The sequence below is a fragment of the Nesoenas mayeri genome (genome assembly GCF_963082525.1).
Source record: "Nesoenas mayeri genome assembly, chromosome: 18".
In the NCBI taxonomy this organism is placed as follows: domain Eukaryota; kingdom Metazoa; phylum Chordata; class Aves; order Columbiformes; family Columbidae; genus Nesoenas; species Nesoenas mayeri.
This window is the reverse complement of record NC_137566.1, coordinates 3,123,956-3,140,258: the sequence shown is the minus strand read 5'-3', so window position 1 is coordinate 3,140,258 and position 16,303 is coordinate 3,123,956. Positions and strand designations below refer to the sequence as shown.

Below are 16,303 nucleotides of genomic sequence, written 5' to 3'. Positions count from 1 at the left end.
AGTTACACCAGTAACATCTCATTGGCTATTTTTCCTATCATCAGTGTTACTCTTCTACTCCCTTCTCTCTCACAGGTACATCCTTAACATCTCTGGATACTCCTTTACTCCCATCTTTCTCACAGGTAGGCCGTCATATCTTCAAGGCTAATTTGTTCCCATGCCCTCCGTCAGGGAATCCACAGACCCACCATAGTCCCCCACAAGGAGAAGGTACGAAGAAGTGGTTGCACTTACCTCCTTCTCAGTTCACCCTTCTCCAGCCTCACTGGTGGCATCTTTCCCTTTCCTCCGCACGGTTCTTGCTCTGTGCGTTGTGGATATGTCCTCCCAAGCAGCTCTGCCCTGGGATGGCCCCAGTTCTTCTGTCAACTCGTCTCCCAGCTGACCAGTCCTCACCAGCTCCCCAGCATTTGGGGAGGACAACATCTGTGCATGCCCAAGCTGGACATTGTGGTCCTCCTAACCTTAGGAGGGGGCTCCACACCCCATGGAGCGACACACCAAGCGCTCAGCGTTTCTCAGAAGCAAAACCATTTAAATTGTTTCCCCCTTCTTTAAAGGGCCACCTGTGGGAATTTCGTTCCCGGAGCTTGAAGAGCTTTGGACTCATCCTGCGTCAGAAGCAGAGAAAACTATTAATAACGAGGCGAGGTATTTAATGCTCTCGGAAGGACTCTCACCAGCCATCTTCAAAAACCAACCAACCAACCAAAACCCCCACAAAAAGTCCCCACTGGCCAATTTAACAAAGCGGATGGTTCAGTTCTGTACTGCAACCAGCACAGAAGACATGGGAAACCCAAGCAGGTTTCCTTGAAACCCAAAAAAAGGTCGAATGTACACGGATGAAGAGATGACAGCGCCCAGATACATCCCGGCTCCCATGGGACCGGTGTGTTTTCCATGTAATCCACGCAAATTTGCCAAACGCCAAAGCCTTGGAGATCTTTGATGGTGCGATGTGGAGAAACATCCCTTTCTGGAGCCGTAAAGTACCAAGATGCAGTAGCTGTAATGTCTTCAGCAAAACTGAGTAACCAGGATATCATTTTCCTTGGGTCAGGTCCTCTCCTGGCCGGCTTGGGGTTGTTCTGGTGACGCTGCAGAGCCCTGTAGTGTGTGTCCATCAAACGCACGTGTATCTCCAGCAGCAGGACGTTGTCCACCTCGTTTGCATTGCTCCCCCTCATCTGGGGATGTTTCCCAGTCCTGAGGTCCCGTCTCCTTCTCCATCCATCTTTTCCCATTGCTCGTTTGATCCCCTTCATCTCGTGCCGGGCCGTGGTTCTGCTGGCGGGTCAGTGACCGTCTTGGGGGACCTGTGGACTTTTGCAGACAGTTGTCACCCCCTCAGTCACTTCTTAATCAAGCAGCATAGGCTTCTTTCACCAATATAAATAAACCCTTAATCTATTCTCTTTGGTTTTCGCTGAATTTCTTTGTTGACATTTCCACGCTTGAAAATTTAAAGACGCTGGCAGCTATTCTATTATCATCTTAAATTTCGTTTTTAACCTGCATCACTTATATGTCGCGTTTTTTATCTGGCTGAATTCTTTTGCTTTTGGCAAACAGCGCACATTTTTTTTTTTGTTGGATAAGCCAATTTTTTTTATATATTTGGTTAGACTTTCCTCTTCAAACCATCCTCAACATATTCCTAATAAGGACCGAAGGGAATTTGTTTTGCTAATACCTTAGGAATTCTTTGCGGCTCTTGACTATTGTTCTGGTTTGTATTTTAATGTTTAATTTCTAGAAGAGAGGCAGCCTGATTTGGTCCTGTAGTTCACCTTTTTTGAGGGATTTGGAGCTGCCGAGCATCCCTTGAGGAACGCACGAACGATTAAGTTCCTCTTACACGTACCGAAGCACTGTTTGGTGTCAGGAAAGGTTGTGGACTTTAGTAGACCAAGATAATTGGAAAAATTATGCTGCATTGTTTGTTTTCCCCAGAAATTTGAGAAGCAACTTGTTCCTGGTGAGGGTGGCAGAGCCTGGCCCAGGCTGCCCAGGGGGTTGTGGAGTCTCCTTCTGTGCAGACATTCCAACCCGCCTGGACACCTTCCTGTGTAACCTCATCTGGGTGTTCCTGCTCCATGGGGGGATTGCACTGGATGAGCTTCCCAGGGCCCTTCAACCCCTGTCACTCTGTGATTGTGGTTGTGGCTGAGTGGCTGGGGGCAGGGATCCACGCAGCAAGTGTGGCACCTCTTCGGGAAAACAATTATTTAAAGGAGAAACCTTGAATTGTGATAATTACTCCAGCTCTTCACACATCAAAATCAAGACAGGCTCTCCAAAAGAGGCACTGGCCGAAGCTGCAGGTGTGGTTTTGAGAAGGAACAGCTCTGCGCTGGGACCTGGAGGTTGGGGTGGATGAGCTGGTTGGTCTCTTTGGCTTTAATCTGAAGGCTGAAGCAGGAGGAATGGAGACTCGGAGCACTCAGCTGTTACACTGGAAATAACAGCTCCCGACTTTTCTGTCTTCTAGCCCTGAACTTCAAAATCTTTTGGCTGGGTAAGGTCTGCAAAGGAGACGTCTCTGATGCAGGACACCAAGCTGGTCCTCTGCTTCCTGACCTGCTCCTCTGGGGAAGGGAGAGGAAGGCCACCACAAATCATTTATTGGACAAGCAGATTTTAAATTTACATCTTTTTTTTTTTTCACTTGCATCATCTCCATGTAAAACACGAGTTCATTTACGTCTGTTCTGCGCATCCTGCTTCCCCTGGCTCCCGTCATGGCACGAACCTTCTGGTTCTTTTGAAACCCTGGCAGACATCTGTCAATTGAGCCCAGTTTCAGCCTCCTCAATCATTTGTTTCCTTTTCTTCCTGACAACCGCTGCCTTTTGCTTTGGCATGGAGGGCGCCAACTGCACGTGGGTTTCAAGAAGATGAGTTGTAACATCGTACTGATGATGATGTCCCGGTGGGCTCTGCAAAGCGTGTTCCACCAGGTGCCCTCATCACTGTGCTCTTCTGAACCTCGCAGACCAGAAGAGCGCCCCAGGGGCTGTACAGGAGTGTGTTTCAGGAGTGTAAATGGGCACCTAGCATGTGGATTTGGGTATCACCATCACTGATACCATCGAGGCATTGGTGATGTGTCGCTGGTTCCTCCAGCCTGAGTGGTGTCCAGGAAACATCTGAAGATGCTTCGCGTTCGCTGGTGGGGTAGAAGAGCTTTGTTTGTGGGTGTTGGTTCAGAGCGATGTGTCCTCCACCACATTTGCTTCCTTTTCCTCTCCTTGTGAGGAGAAAATCCACAGGAGCTGACGTTGAAGACTGATTCTCCACTGATCTCACTTCGCCCCTCCCCAGAAGCTCAGCAGGATGTGTGCTATAAAAATAGCCTCATTAGAAGCCATCTGAGTACACATGCAATCACAGATCACTCAAAAGGGAGCACAGAGCACGCATGTTTCTGTTGCTGTCTTCAGAGAATTACATGACAAATTATTCCTAGCTGGAAGAAATGTCCTTTTATAATTGGGTTTTTTTCTCATTCTTTCATAAGGGAGGAGTGTGTGTTTTTTAAGTAGCTTTTAGTCACTTTCATTATTTATGAGAATGCTACTCCAGATCAGAAAAAGCAAACTGCAAACGCGAGTTTCTTCTGGCTGCAGCAGCTGACGGGCCCCGTTTGCTTTCAGTCATTGCCGGTTCCGCTGATCACAGCCAGAGAGAAACTCTCGCCAAAGATGAAAACAGCACCAGATTGCAGCTCTTTGGTTCGCACCGCCATCCCCTCCTTTCCTTCTTCCACAGCAGGCGGTGGGAAGGGGGAGCCGTGAGCTCCGTGGGTCAAGTGTTGCCGTGCAGGGACTGGTGTGAACAGTCAGTTGTCTCCTTTCTGTCCTTCCATCTGGAGGAGCTCCTTGCATTGCTCTTGCGTTGCTCCTCGCATTGGTGCTGGTGAGGTGTCATCAGTCTATTGAGCTTTAAAGCCAAAATTGTACTTCTAGTATAGTCATTTGTCCATATTGTGCCTCATCATCTGTCCGTGCTAAAGCCTTGAGCCTTCATGGAGTCATAGAATCACACATGGTTTGTGTTGAAAGGACGTTCCCAGCTCCCCAGTGCCCCCCCTGCCATGACAGGAACATCTTCACCAGCTCAGGGTGCTCAGAGCCCCGTCCAGCCTGGCCTGGGATGTCTCCAGGGATGGTTCATCCACCACCTCTCTGGCCAACCTGGGCCAGGCTCTCACCACCCTCAGGGCAACAATTCCTTCCTCATGTCCAGCCTGAATCTCCCTCCTTTAGTTTAAAACCATCACCCCTTGTCCTGTCACAACAGGCCCTGCTCAAAAGTCTGTCCCCATCTTTCTTATTGGCCCCTTTTAAGTCCGGAAAGGCCACACTAAGGTCTCCCCGGAGCTTCTCTTCTCCAGCTGAACACCCCAGCTCTCTCAGCCTGTCCCCAGCAGAGCTGTTCCAGCCTCGGGTCATTCCTGTGGCTCCTCTGGCCGCTCTCCAGCAGGTCCATGTCTTCCCTGTACTGTCCTGAGCTGTCCTGGCTGTAGGACCAAGGAAAGCTGTATCTAAATGGGTCCAGGAACCCATTTTTACCACTACCGTTCCAGTTCCTCACAAAGAGTCTTCATCAAGGCCTCCTTAAATCTCTTCTGCCTTCACATGCTTGTATTTGACATGAAAGTGGCCGTAACATCATCGGAAGATGAAAGTCTGATGATCAAAGCCGGCGGCAACGTTGAAATGAGCATTGTGAGATGGCAGAGCTGGTAATACAGTAATTGGCTACGTGGCCTACTTAGTCACAGGAGTGATACATGCAAGTGCGATGTTTGTTTGCCTCTTTAATGTTCTGTTCCAGTCTGTTCTGGAAAGTGAAACAGAACCTCACCTGTAGGAGCAACCGCAGATGCCACTGAGCGGTGGTGTGAGCCGTGTGTGATCCCAAGGCTTCTGTCTCCTCAGCAAGGAATCCACAACTCAGTGAAAACAAGACATTAAACAATGCAGGAGGTTGATATTCCCCAGGAAAGCTCAAAGACCCGGAGGAGTTCGATGCACCCTGGGAAGGAGGTCAGGTTCAAGCCAGTTGTACCTGTGCACTCTCCTAATCTCTGGTCAGATTTCTCTGAGAAGCTTTTGTCCTATGCAAACAGTGCTTTGTTTGAAGAATGTCTTCTTCCCAGGAGGTGTCATGTCGTGGATGTTAAATGCAGGTTGGACCTGCAGAGGGAACTGCAGCTATCCCTGGAAGGCCACACTTGAACACCATAAAATTGCATTTTTTCACGTGAGGCTGGGCCGTGTGTCCAGAGCCACCGTGACAGGGGTGGCTGCAGGTGCCCAGGGGTGGGGTCTGACCCGTGGTCGGTTCTCCCTTGTGCGCTGCTGCCTCCACCCCGCAGAGGCTCTGCCCATGTCACTGGTACCCGTGTGTCACCCAGCGTGCCCCACAGGAGTCAGGACGGGGCTGGTCTGTGTGTTGGCGCAGTGGGAGCTCTGTGCCTTGTGCTCACCTCATGGTTTGTGCTGGGGAGTGATTCTGCTTCCAGGGCCAAGTACCAAGATTTGACTTAGCTGATGACCCAAAAGCTGCTTAATCCTCTTCTCTCTGCGCGTTCCCACCCAAAACCAGTAAGACTTGCTTACAGCCTTGGAATCTGCAGAACTGAAGATTCACTCCTGTTCTTACTCACAGAATCATGGAATGTCAGGGGTTGAAGGGCCCTGGAAAGCTCATCCAGTGCAATCCCCCCATGGAGCAGGAACACCCAGATGAGGTTACACAGGAAGGTGTCCAGGCGGGTTGGAATGTCTGCACAGAAGGAGACTCCACAACCCCCTGGGCAGCCTGGGCCAGGCTCTGCCACCCTCACCGGGAAGAAGTTGCTTCTCATATTTCAGTGGAACCTCCTGTGTTCCAGTTTGCACCCATTGCCCCTTGTCCTGTCACTGGTTGTCACCAGCAGAGCCTGGCTCCATCCTCCTGACACTGCCCCTTTCCATATTGATCCCCAGGAATGAGTCCCCCCTCAGTGTCCTCTTGTCCAGCTCCAGAGCCCCAGCTCCCTCAGCCTTTCCTCACACGGGAGATGCTCCACTCCCTGCAGCATCTCGGTGGCTGCGCTGGACTCTCTGCAGCAGTTCCCTGTCCTGCTGGAACTGAGGGGCCACAACTGGACACAAGATTCCAGGTGTGGTCTCCCCAGGGCAGAGCAGAGGGGCAGGAGAACCTCTCTGACCTACTGACCACCCCCTTCTAACCCACCCCAGGTCCCATTGGCTTCCTGGCCACAAGGGCCCAGTGGTGGCTCATGGTCACCCTGCTGTCCCCAGGACCCCCAGATGTAAGACTCTGTTTACTCATCCTGGTTTTGACCCTTTCCAGCAGTGCTTCAAGCAGGGGAGAAACAGCAGAACCAGGTCTGGACACGGGGCCAAATTTCTTCCCTGCACCAGGCAGTGTGTTCTCTGCCACTGTGGCTGTGAAGGAGATTTTCTGGACAAATATGTTCTGGATCTGCTACTGCTTTACTCTCATCTCTAATTGGAAGCTCTTTGTACTGCTCAGAAGCTGGGAAGGCAAAATCCAGCATGGCACCAAGCAAGTGTGGTGTTCTGGGCTTGCAAGCGATGCAGCATCTGAGGACCAGAGGGGTGGTAAAGAAATGATGCTTCGTTGGGTCAGATCTTTTGGGTCACACGTGTGTTCCCTCCCGGCTTGCTGGAGTCTCTGGTGCATGGTGTCTCCTGAGTGAAACCCGGTTGTGCCGCAGCGGTGCATGTACCCCTCTGCGTCCCACCTGAAGTTTGCCAGGGTTGGGATTTGCATTGTGATGTTGGTCCTGTTCCCCCAGTCAAACCAGGAGGCTTCAAACTCTGCTGTCCCATGAGGTTTGTTCCTTCAGCCCAGCTCCCTCCTGCACCCTGGGAACAAGGATACCCAGGTGGGCACAGCGTCACCTCAGCAAATTGGGTAAATGAGCTTCAGACACAAGAAGCCTGGGCTGATCCTGCTTTTGCTCTAGTCACAGGAGCACTAACTGGGTTTCCTGAAGGAAGTGTCTCCGTGGATGATGCTCTGGCCAGGAGGGCTGTCTCTCCCCACACCGCTGCCTCCTTCTCTCTCCAAAGCTGTGTAACCTTCAGTGAAGGCACCAGGTGCATTTTCCAGGAGCTGTCACTGGGCAGTGTCACTGCTACACTGTGCCACTGGGGACCATTTTCTCTGTCACTGCTGGCCAGAGGATGGTTAAGATTCAGTCCCATCACCTGCCAGGATCTTGTTGTGTGGTCTTCAGACACCTTCTCCTGTGCAGTCTGTCCATCAGTCCTTTGGAGGCTGTAAAGATGCACACAGAAGATACTCGCCAGATGCACAGAAGGTAGGAGGGGTCCATCACCTTCTCCTGCTGTTTTCAGCAGCTGGGGATGCTCCTCTCATGCATCATATGCAGTAATCCTGGCTCCTCTGTCCCCTGTGCAGCACATCCGAGATGAGGAAAGCAGGGCTGGGGCTGCATTGCTGTTTGATTCCACTTATTTTAAGGTATTTTGCAAAGCCATAATGTTCTTCTGGACACAGAGCTGGAGAGAATCAGTAGTTGAAATTGGGCTGAACTTGACATCTGCAAGATATGAAATAATAAGAGTGACATGAGAAACACAGCTTTTCCTTCTTAAGTGAAACAGAAGAAGGTGGCTAAGACTAAGCTGTGAAGGTCACTAAAACCGCTCTCAGGTGCTGTGGGACCAGTTTCAGGCCGCTGCAGGTCAGCAGCAAAGCCTGCGTTCAGGGGTGGTGCTTCCCGCATTTTGGCTCATGCAATCCTGACACTGGGGCCCCTGGTGCTGTGAAATGGGATCTAGCTTGTGCAATAAAACGCCGACACCTCAGGGTGTCAGCAGAGAATGTGTCCTGGGGCTGCGGTGGCAGAAGGGGGTCGGAGCGGGGTGCGACAAGGGGATGCTGCCGAGATGCATCAGCCCTTCTTGTTTGTATACATGCACGAGTATGTGTGTGCATATACAAACACACACATGTACATATATAGGTATTCTTATAAATACATATGATCTGAAAAATAACTTAATGCTTATAATTGATTGCCTTTTCCCCACGCTGAGCTCCGTTCCCTGGGGTCTGTGTGGTACATGGGTCTGCACAGGGCTCTGTGCCGGTGCTGGACGGGGATGCTGTGGGCCCACCACCCAACACACACACATCTGTATCCATTCTGGAACCTGGGAACATCTGCCTGCTGCCTTCATCTCTCTTAGAAAGCATCTGAAGACAGAGAAGGTCTCTGTTGTAAAGTTGTAGGAAAATTGTTGTAAAAATCCAGCAGTGCTATGGTTTTTATGGTTTTGCGTATTTTGTCTTTGAGATGATCGGCAGGCTCCTTTCAGGGCTTCTGTGCACTGAGTATCTACTCAGGCTTAGAACATATGGGGCAATATCAAAAGAATAGTATTACTTTCAGTTAATAATTGCAGGTTTAGGTCCAACCTAAGAGCAGACAGCCCAGCCGGGAAGTTACTTTCTTGGCAGAGCTGGGTCCAGAAAGTCAGAGTGCGTGAAGAGCAAAGGTTTTCAGAGTCCATTGGTCTGGTCTATTATAGTAATTTATGTATTCCTGCAGCTTCAGGACAGCAAGTCTGGCCCGTTCACATGTGCGCCGAGCCCAGGAACCCAGGGCCAGCCAGACGCGGATGCTCTGGCTCTGGAGAGTTGGAGAGGTCTGTTGTCCCTGAACGTGTCCTTTGGAGGTGGCTGCTCCATTGGACCACCATCCGTGCTCGCATTTTCTGCCTCATTTCAGCTGGTTCCAGCTCCCAGCAATGAGCTCGTACTCTACTCCTCTCTGCCAAATTAAGGCCAGACAGTATTTCCTCCCCATGAAGATGATAATATGCTGCAATCAAATCATCTCTCAGTCTTCCTTTTGGCATGAGAAACAGATTGAAGTTATTTGGTCTTGTAAAGTCATAAAGTCTCTTTTTCCAGTCTCGAACTATTTCAGTGCCTCTTTTTTGAACCTTCTCTGGCTTTTCTCATCACCTTTTAAAAACGAGGGCGCTCGATGTGTGTGCAGCACGCCGAGACTGGCTTCACTGCGGCTTTGTATGGGCAGGAAATTACCTGCTTGTTTCTCAGGCGCATGTATCTGAAGATTGTGTAAGTCCTTGAGGGCAGGGAGTGGGTGTCAGGGTGCTGTTTGGGGGTGCACCCATGTTTCTGGACGTCTGACTTGGCTGCAGCTGCTCTGCTCGGGCACAGGTGGCTCGTGCTGTGATGGATCCACTGATGCTCGTGGCTCTTTCAAAGGCCATTGCTCTCCAGCCCTCTGTGAGTTACCTGGAAATTTTAGCAACACTGATGTTAAATTTAATTCCAGAGCATTAAAAAATTCTGTCCCACATCAACCATTTCAGGAGCCCTGTGGAAATCACAGAATCCCAGCCTGGCTGGGACCTCTGTAGATCCCCAGCCCAGCCCTGCTCACGCAGGGTCACAGAGCAGATCACACAGGTGGGTCCAGGGGGTTTGAATGTCTCAGAGCAGGAGACTCCACACCCGCTCTGGGCAGCCTGGGCCAGGCTCTGGCACCTCCCAGCAAACAAGTTTCTGCTCATGTTCACATGGAGCCTCCTGTGTTTCAGTCTGTGCCCGTTGCCCCTCACCCTGGCGCTGGGCACCACTGAGCAGGGTCTGGTCCATCCTCTGACACCCACCCTGAGATATTCATCTCATTGATGAGATCCCTCTCAGCTTCTCCAGCTGAACAGCCCCAGCTGTCTCAGTGTCTCCTCATCAGGAAGATGCTCCAGACCCCTCAGCATCTTTGTGTCCCTCCAATGGACTCTCTCCAGTGATTCCTTGTCCTTCTTCAACTGGGGAGCCCAGAGCTGGACACAGAACTGCAGATGGGGCCTCACCAGGGCAGAGCAGAGGGGGAGGATAAATCTCTCTTGATCTGCTGGTCACACTCTACCTGATGCATCCCAGGGACCATTGGCCTCTTGCCTGTGCTCGGAGCGGTGCCCATTGAGGACAGCGTTTTGTCTTGCAGCACATGGCCCATTGCTCACTTCATGCCATGAACTGCTGATTTGTTTAACACCCGAATGTGACATGATGTAAACTCAGGTGCCACCAGAAGGTCTCTTGTATTCTTACCCGATTTATAATCTCCTCAGAAAGCTGTATCCTTAGCCTCAGCACTAGTAGTATTAGCTTTTAATTCCATATCACTTGGCTCCTGCGTTGATTTTCCTGTTGTTTTGTCCAGGATTGGCAAGTACAGGTTGCTGTAGTGTCTGTAGCTGAGGCATTTTGCCTTCATTCGAGGTGCGACGCTGACTTTCCGTGGCTGCTTCCACCTTGCTGCCCACCGATGGGAATCACGCCGCATTGACGTTGATCTTCCTCCACCGTCCTTGCCGAAGGGGGGATGGTTTTCCCTCCACCCCGTGGCTTTTGCTGCTTTTCTCCGTGTTTTGCACTTCACACCTTCTCACTTTGATTGATTTGCGCTTAATCCCGCCCGTTTCTGATTGCTGAGTGTTTTGTGCTGGGGCTCCTGGCTGCTTCCTTGAGATTGATGGACTTTTGGCCATCCAATAATATTACCATACAGACCGCCCAGCTTTCAACCACATTTTTCTCTGCCTTAATTCATCTTCCTCACTTTTAAAAGCCCCGTATGACTTTGGGAGCACATGGGGAGTACATGTGAGGAGGATGGGAATGAGACAGGTCAAGGCAAATTCTCTCTTTTTGGGCGCTGTTAATTATACATTTCATTCCATAATGAGAATAAAGGGATGAATATTAAATACCTGACGGTGTGGTGTGATTGACCCGTTTTGAAGCAGCAACGCCGTGTCTGAGGAGGATGTTGTGCAGAAGTTGTTGCAGAAGATTGTTCCCCTCGTTCATCTGCTTCTCTTGTCTCCATCACCCGGGATCTGCGTTTTGATGTGTCTATCGGCTCCGTAACCAGTGTCAGGAACCATTGCAAGTGTTAGTTTTCTAACATTTAACTCATATTTGTTCTTTCTATGATGTTCCAACCAATGAGATTTCGTTCTCTTTTGCTATTGCATGGTCTAATAACTCTCATCTGTGGGTTCAGCCCTTTTTGCAATTAGTTTTGTCTGTTACTTCTGCTTAAAGCGTTTTCAAGCACCTTTGGCTGTTCGCAGTGTTTGCACGTCTCTAAATATGTCACAGTCTTTAAAGTCTCTGTTTCTAGGTAGTCTAAGCTATTGTTATATATTTAGTTCTGATTTCTGCACAGACTGAACGAGCGATTATTTTATCTCTGCATTGCATGTTGGAATTTATTAACAACAGTCTTAAAAACAGGGAGCCCACAGTGAGTCGGTGGGATGGTGCGTTTGGACTTATTGCCTGGTCCTTATCTGTCGTGCCCAAAATCCGTCATCCTTGTGCCACTATCGCACTTGTTGACACTGTTTTGCAGCTTTGGGGTGTCCCGTTTCCTTCCTTTTCTTAAGGGGTTTTGAATATTGATTTATTATTCTTTTCTCCCATGAATTTCTAGCTTTCTCTTTCCAAGATGAAAACAGATACTGTTTCCTTGATCTGTTTCTAAATACGCTGGACCCCTCCTTTCTTCTCTCTGCCTTTCCTCATCGTCATGTTTTCTCTGTTGTCTGTGATAATTGTATCTGTCCCTAACATAATAGTCACCCTACATATCATTATACTACATATGATTGATATACTACATATGATCCCCTCTGGCCATCACCATATTATTAAATAAGGCCACACAAATACCATAGGATGAGAGTTCAGTTGTTCGAAGGGTTAAACGAGAGGCTGTGATGGGAGATGAACACATGGAGAAGCGCACAGGGGTGGAGATAGCTCTAAATTTGAAATGTCAGGAGCATACGGTGTTTCCTCTGCATGTATGGACTAGGCTTGGCTTAATATTTGATGTCAGGACTGCTGGAGTTGTGGTGAAATTCCGTGCTGTTACTGGGGGGTTCGCTCTGTTTATGATTGCTGCTATTGTTTGTGGTGATTAAGGATATTTTCATTACCAGCAAATGGTTTTATTACTTTTTTTCTGGTTAAAATTTAATTACCATATATGACAGACACACATACCTACCCATACTTGTTTTAAATAAACTGCATTAAACCATAGTACCTTTAATGATGTCCTAGTGATGAAAAAACACTTGGCAATGAGAATTCATGTTTTCTCCTCTTTTCCCCCCATCCAGGGAGTGTTTGAAGAGGAGCCCACGGAGCCCGAAAGCAGAGGGCTCCGATTCGGCGACATCTCAGTCCTCACCCAGTGACGAGGCTGGAATGATGACTGAGGTGAAGGTGAAAACAGAGGTACCAGATGACTACATCGAAGAGGTGATCTGGCAAGATGACACCAAAGATTCCAAGAAGAACATAAAAGACGGGCCAGGAGATGTTCCCGCGGAGATCTGTGTGGTCATAGGTGGGGTCCGCAACCAGCAGACGCTCGGTAAGCTGAGAGTGACGCACCATGGGTGGGTGAGAGTGGGGAGAGGGCAGCGGGCTGTTGCTGTTGGCTGGCTTGGGTGTACAGCAATGTGTTGTACCTATGGAGAGCGCTGGGGACAGGCTGGGCTGTGGGGGACATGGTTCAACATATAGGCACCACTGGGAGAGGGACAGCGAGTTGTTTACGAGTTAACAAGTGGTGGTTGAAAGCCATAGAAAGTAAGCTGGAGAAGTATCTGGGAGCGCCTTTTCAAATGAAATGTGCATCATATTTGTTATTTTATAGCCTCGTGCTGGGTTTCTTTAAAGGCAACTTGGCGATGGGCAGCTGGCGGCCAATGCCTTTGTGAAGAGGTGCCTGTAAGTGCTCCCATTCATCCCACCATCCACAAAACTCCTGCTTGTTGGGGAGGTGGCTCTGAATAACTTTTCTGTTTGCCCACCAAATACTGTGCTCTGTGTGGACCAGCCGTGGTGCCCAGATATCAGTTCCTTGTGGTTTCTTGAACCGGCTCTCAGTCAATTCTTCTGGTCCCCTCCATCCCCCCCAGAAACTACCGATGGGTTCTGTTGCTGTCGCCGCAGACACAAGAAACATCCCATGCCTGTAGCTTCGCTGGCGACTTCAGCAGCAGCTCTGGAACAGCACAAGAGTGTGAAGAGCTGAAGGTGCAAAGGCTTTGTGCTCGCTACTGCTGCTGCCAGGAGTTTTCCTCCCTTTTTCCCCCCGAAGCCTTTCTCGTGATGTGATCTGGTAGCCCAGATCTAAATCACTTCAGCCGTGCAGAAAGGCCGGGCTTTGGTAGGGTGTTATTTGCCTTCATCAGAAAAACTGAGATTGGAGGTGTCGAAAGTGGTTGTTTTTTATAGTGATTCATGGCGCGGGATGAAGTGGTGAATCAGGGGTAAATGAATCCCTCTCCTTCACGTGGAAATGCCGACCCGCGGGCTGTCTCGGTTCATGGTGCGCTGGGGACGGTTGGTTAAAGGGGACACAGAGGTGGTGGCTTCGGGGCACACGCGGCTCCAAGTGACAGCGATCCTGCGGCGCTCAGCCTCGGGGCTTGGCTGAACCACGCGTTGCAGGATTTATGTTTTGTTTCTGAGTCACGTCTCCTGCAGGAGTTTGCTGTATTTATATGTGTAGCTGTTACTTGGAGCGGTTTATAACAGGGATTCCCAGCTCAGCTGCTGCTGTTCGCTTGTAGCGTTTTCATCCAATTCGGCCTGTGTGTGCTGCGTCCCGCTCAGCCACATGTTTCTCCCCGACTCTGTTCCCATCCGTTCAGAGCAGCCCGGACCCCGCGATGGGTGACAGCACGTACAGTGCAGTGGGACGGGCGCTGGCAGTGCCTGCAGGCCCCAGCCCAACAGCTGTTTGTCCTTTTGGACCGTTTTCCTTTCATTTGCATTTCCACAGAAGTCTTGCAAGCCCCGTGGGGTTCCCCTTTGGGCATCTCGAGTGTAAAAAGGCAGCGGAGCGGTTGGCTCTGGGTCCCGTCAGCAGCCAACTGGTGCTGCTGCTCCATCCCCACCCACCGAGGTGCTGCACTGCTCGCCCTGCACCGCAGTATTTCCTCTTCTTCTCTTTTTCTTGCTAGCTTGGTGTGCTGGCCTTGGGCCAGGGTCATTTGGAGAGGTCCAACGCATTAACATTCCTCAGGGCAGTGGTGTCAGGGAAAAAGGCAGAGAAATTCACCATGAAACTGCCTAAAAACAGGAAAAGCAAACAGCACTTGTGTTGTAAATCAAAGAGAAGGGGGCAGAGACTCTTTGGCTGATGTGGATAATTTTCTGATGGTAGGAATAGCATTAGGTCCGTATTTATGTTTTGGAGGACTGAGGTACCTGTGAGTTGATCAGGAGAAGTTCTATACAACACTATTGAAGCTCTCGATCTGGGCTGTGCTTTACGAGAAACATTCTGGAGAGGATTTTTGAAGTAATGCATTAAGTCAGAGATGTTTCTAGACAAAGTGAAGTGTGAATCCTTCTGTTTTGAGCCTCTCAGTCTTACGCGCACATTTGATCGGTGTTGTGATGCTGATGTCTCAGCTGCTCCGCACGTAATTCATGAGAACTTTGGGTTCTCCCTAGTTACACCAAATAAAATAGTGCTGCAGAAGTCTTAAGAAACTCAGTGTGACCTCTGACATCTTGTTGCCAAAACACAGGGAGGGACGAGTCTTGGAAATTTTTATAGGCTTCAGCCGTCATTATTCTCTGGAAATGTATCCACCTCAAGGGCTCTGTTCTAATCTTTTTTTTGCACGATTTAGATGGAAAAGCATTGGAACGTGGCTCTCCCGTTGGATACACGCGAAATCGATATTCAGGGACCTGGATTTTTGACCATGCATTGAGATACACGTCCGGTATGTGATGGAAGGGTGTGAAAGTCTAACCAGGGATCAGGGAGCAAGGGAAAGCTCTGGATGCGACACGTGTGTTGCCCAAATTCCAACCGGGAGGCTTAGGAAACGCCTGGCAAAGCCGAATGCACCGACTAACCAAAAATCTTCCCCATCTCCTCTCCCACTACAAAGAGCTTTAACCTGCATGATACATCCTGATGTGGACGAAGTCCAAGATAAACCATGACCACAGTGGCATTGTCCGAGGCAACACGGGCATGTCCTTTGTAAGGCCTTAACACATAGTGAGTGATGTCTTTTTTTTTTCCCCACTTCATCTTTCCTTCTCTCTAATAACACGTTTATTGTGACAAGTCATCCCTCCCTTCTCTAATATGAGGATCTGTGCCTCTGCCCCACAGATCTTGGTGTGCTGGGTACAGAGTGGTGGCTGTTGAGTTGTCTCACTGCCTGCAGGGCTGTACATCAGTAACTCAGCCCCGCAAACGCGCTGCCCGCCCGGAGCAGTGACCTGCTGGGTGTGCAGTGACCTGCTGGGTGTGCAGTGACCTGCTGGGTGTGCAGGGTGGGGACAGAGGTTCCCCTCTTGAAAAAGATGACTCCAGCTTTTCATAGAATCAGCAGTTTGCGTTGGAACCTTCCCAGCTCCCCAGTGCCCCCCTGCCATGAGCAGGGACATCTTCACCAGCTCAGGGTGCTCAGAGCCCCGTCCAGCCTGGCCTGGGATGTCTCCAGGGATGGTTCATCCACCACATCTCTGGCCAACCTGGGCCAGGCTCTCACCACCCTCAGGGACAACAATTTCTTCCTCATGTCCAGCCTGAATCTTCCTCCTTTAGTTTAAACCATCACCCCTTGTCCTATCACAACAGGCCCTGCTCAAAAGTCTGTCCCCATCTCTTTCTTCTCGGCCCCTTTTAAGTCTGGAAAGGCCGCACTAAGGTCTCTCTGGAGCTTCTCTTCTCCAGCTGAACACCCCAGCTCTCTCAGCCTGTCCCCAGCAGAGCTGTTCCAGCCTCGGGTCATTCCTGTGGCTCCTCTGGCCCCTCTCCAGCAGGTCCATGTGTGTCCTGTACTGAGCACCCAGAGCTGGGCCAGCACTGCAGGGGGGTCTTTACCAGTTCTCCCAGTGCCCCGTGTGGGCGCAGCGCTGGTTCGGGGTGCGGGTGGGTGTCAGGGGCGGTTTGCTGTTGGTACAGCCCAACCTGGGCAGTCGCAGGGGGTCGGTGGTTGTGGGACCCCGGGATGGTCAGTGCACTCGTCTGTTGGTGCTGCTGCCTGGGGGCTCCAGCTCGAATAGTTTTCAGGACGGGGTTTTGGAGGTTGGTGGTGGATATAATCAGTCCTCAGGCACAGAAAATGACGCTGCCAACCTGCAGGTATCCAGGGTTTCACTTAAAAAAGCCTGTGTGGAGTGACCATGG

The 16,303-nt window shown here is 50.2% G+C and overlaps 1 protein-coding gene across 1 annotated transcript in view; it reads left to right on the top strand.

The window, feature by feature from the left end:
• The window catches only part of ZNF618 (zinc finger protein 618), a gene marked incomplete at both ends in the record, with an annotated part of 158,987 nt that overhangs the window by 77,482 nt on the left and 65,202 nt on the right, over positions 1–16,303 (top strand). The window contains 2 exons of the mRNA XM_080355995.1: positions 12,249–12,505; positions 14,784–14,879. Of these exons, the coding sequence (XP_080212121.1) occupies positions 12,249–12,505; positions 14,784–14,879 (353 nt within the window). The remainder of the gene's footprint in view (positions 1–12,248; positions 12,506–14,783; positions 14,880–16,303) is intronic.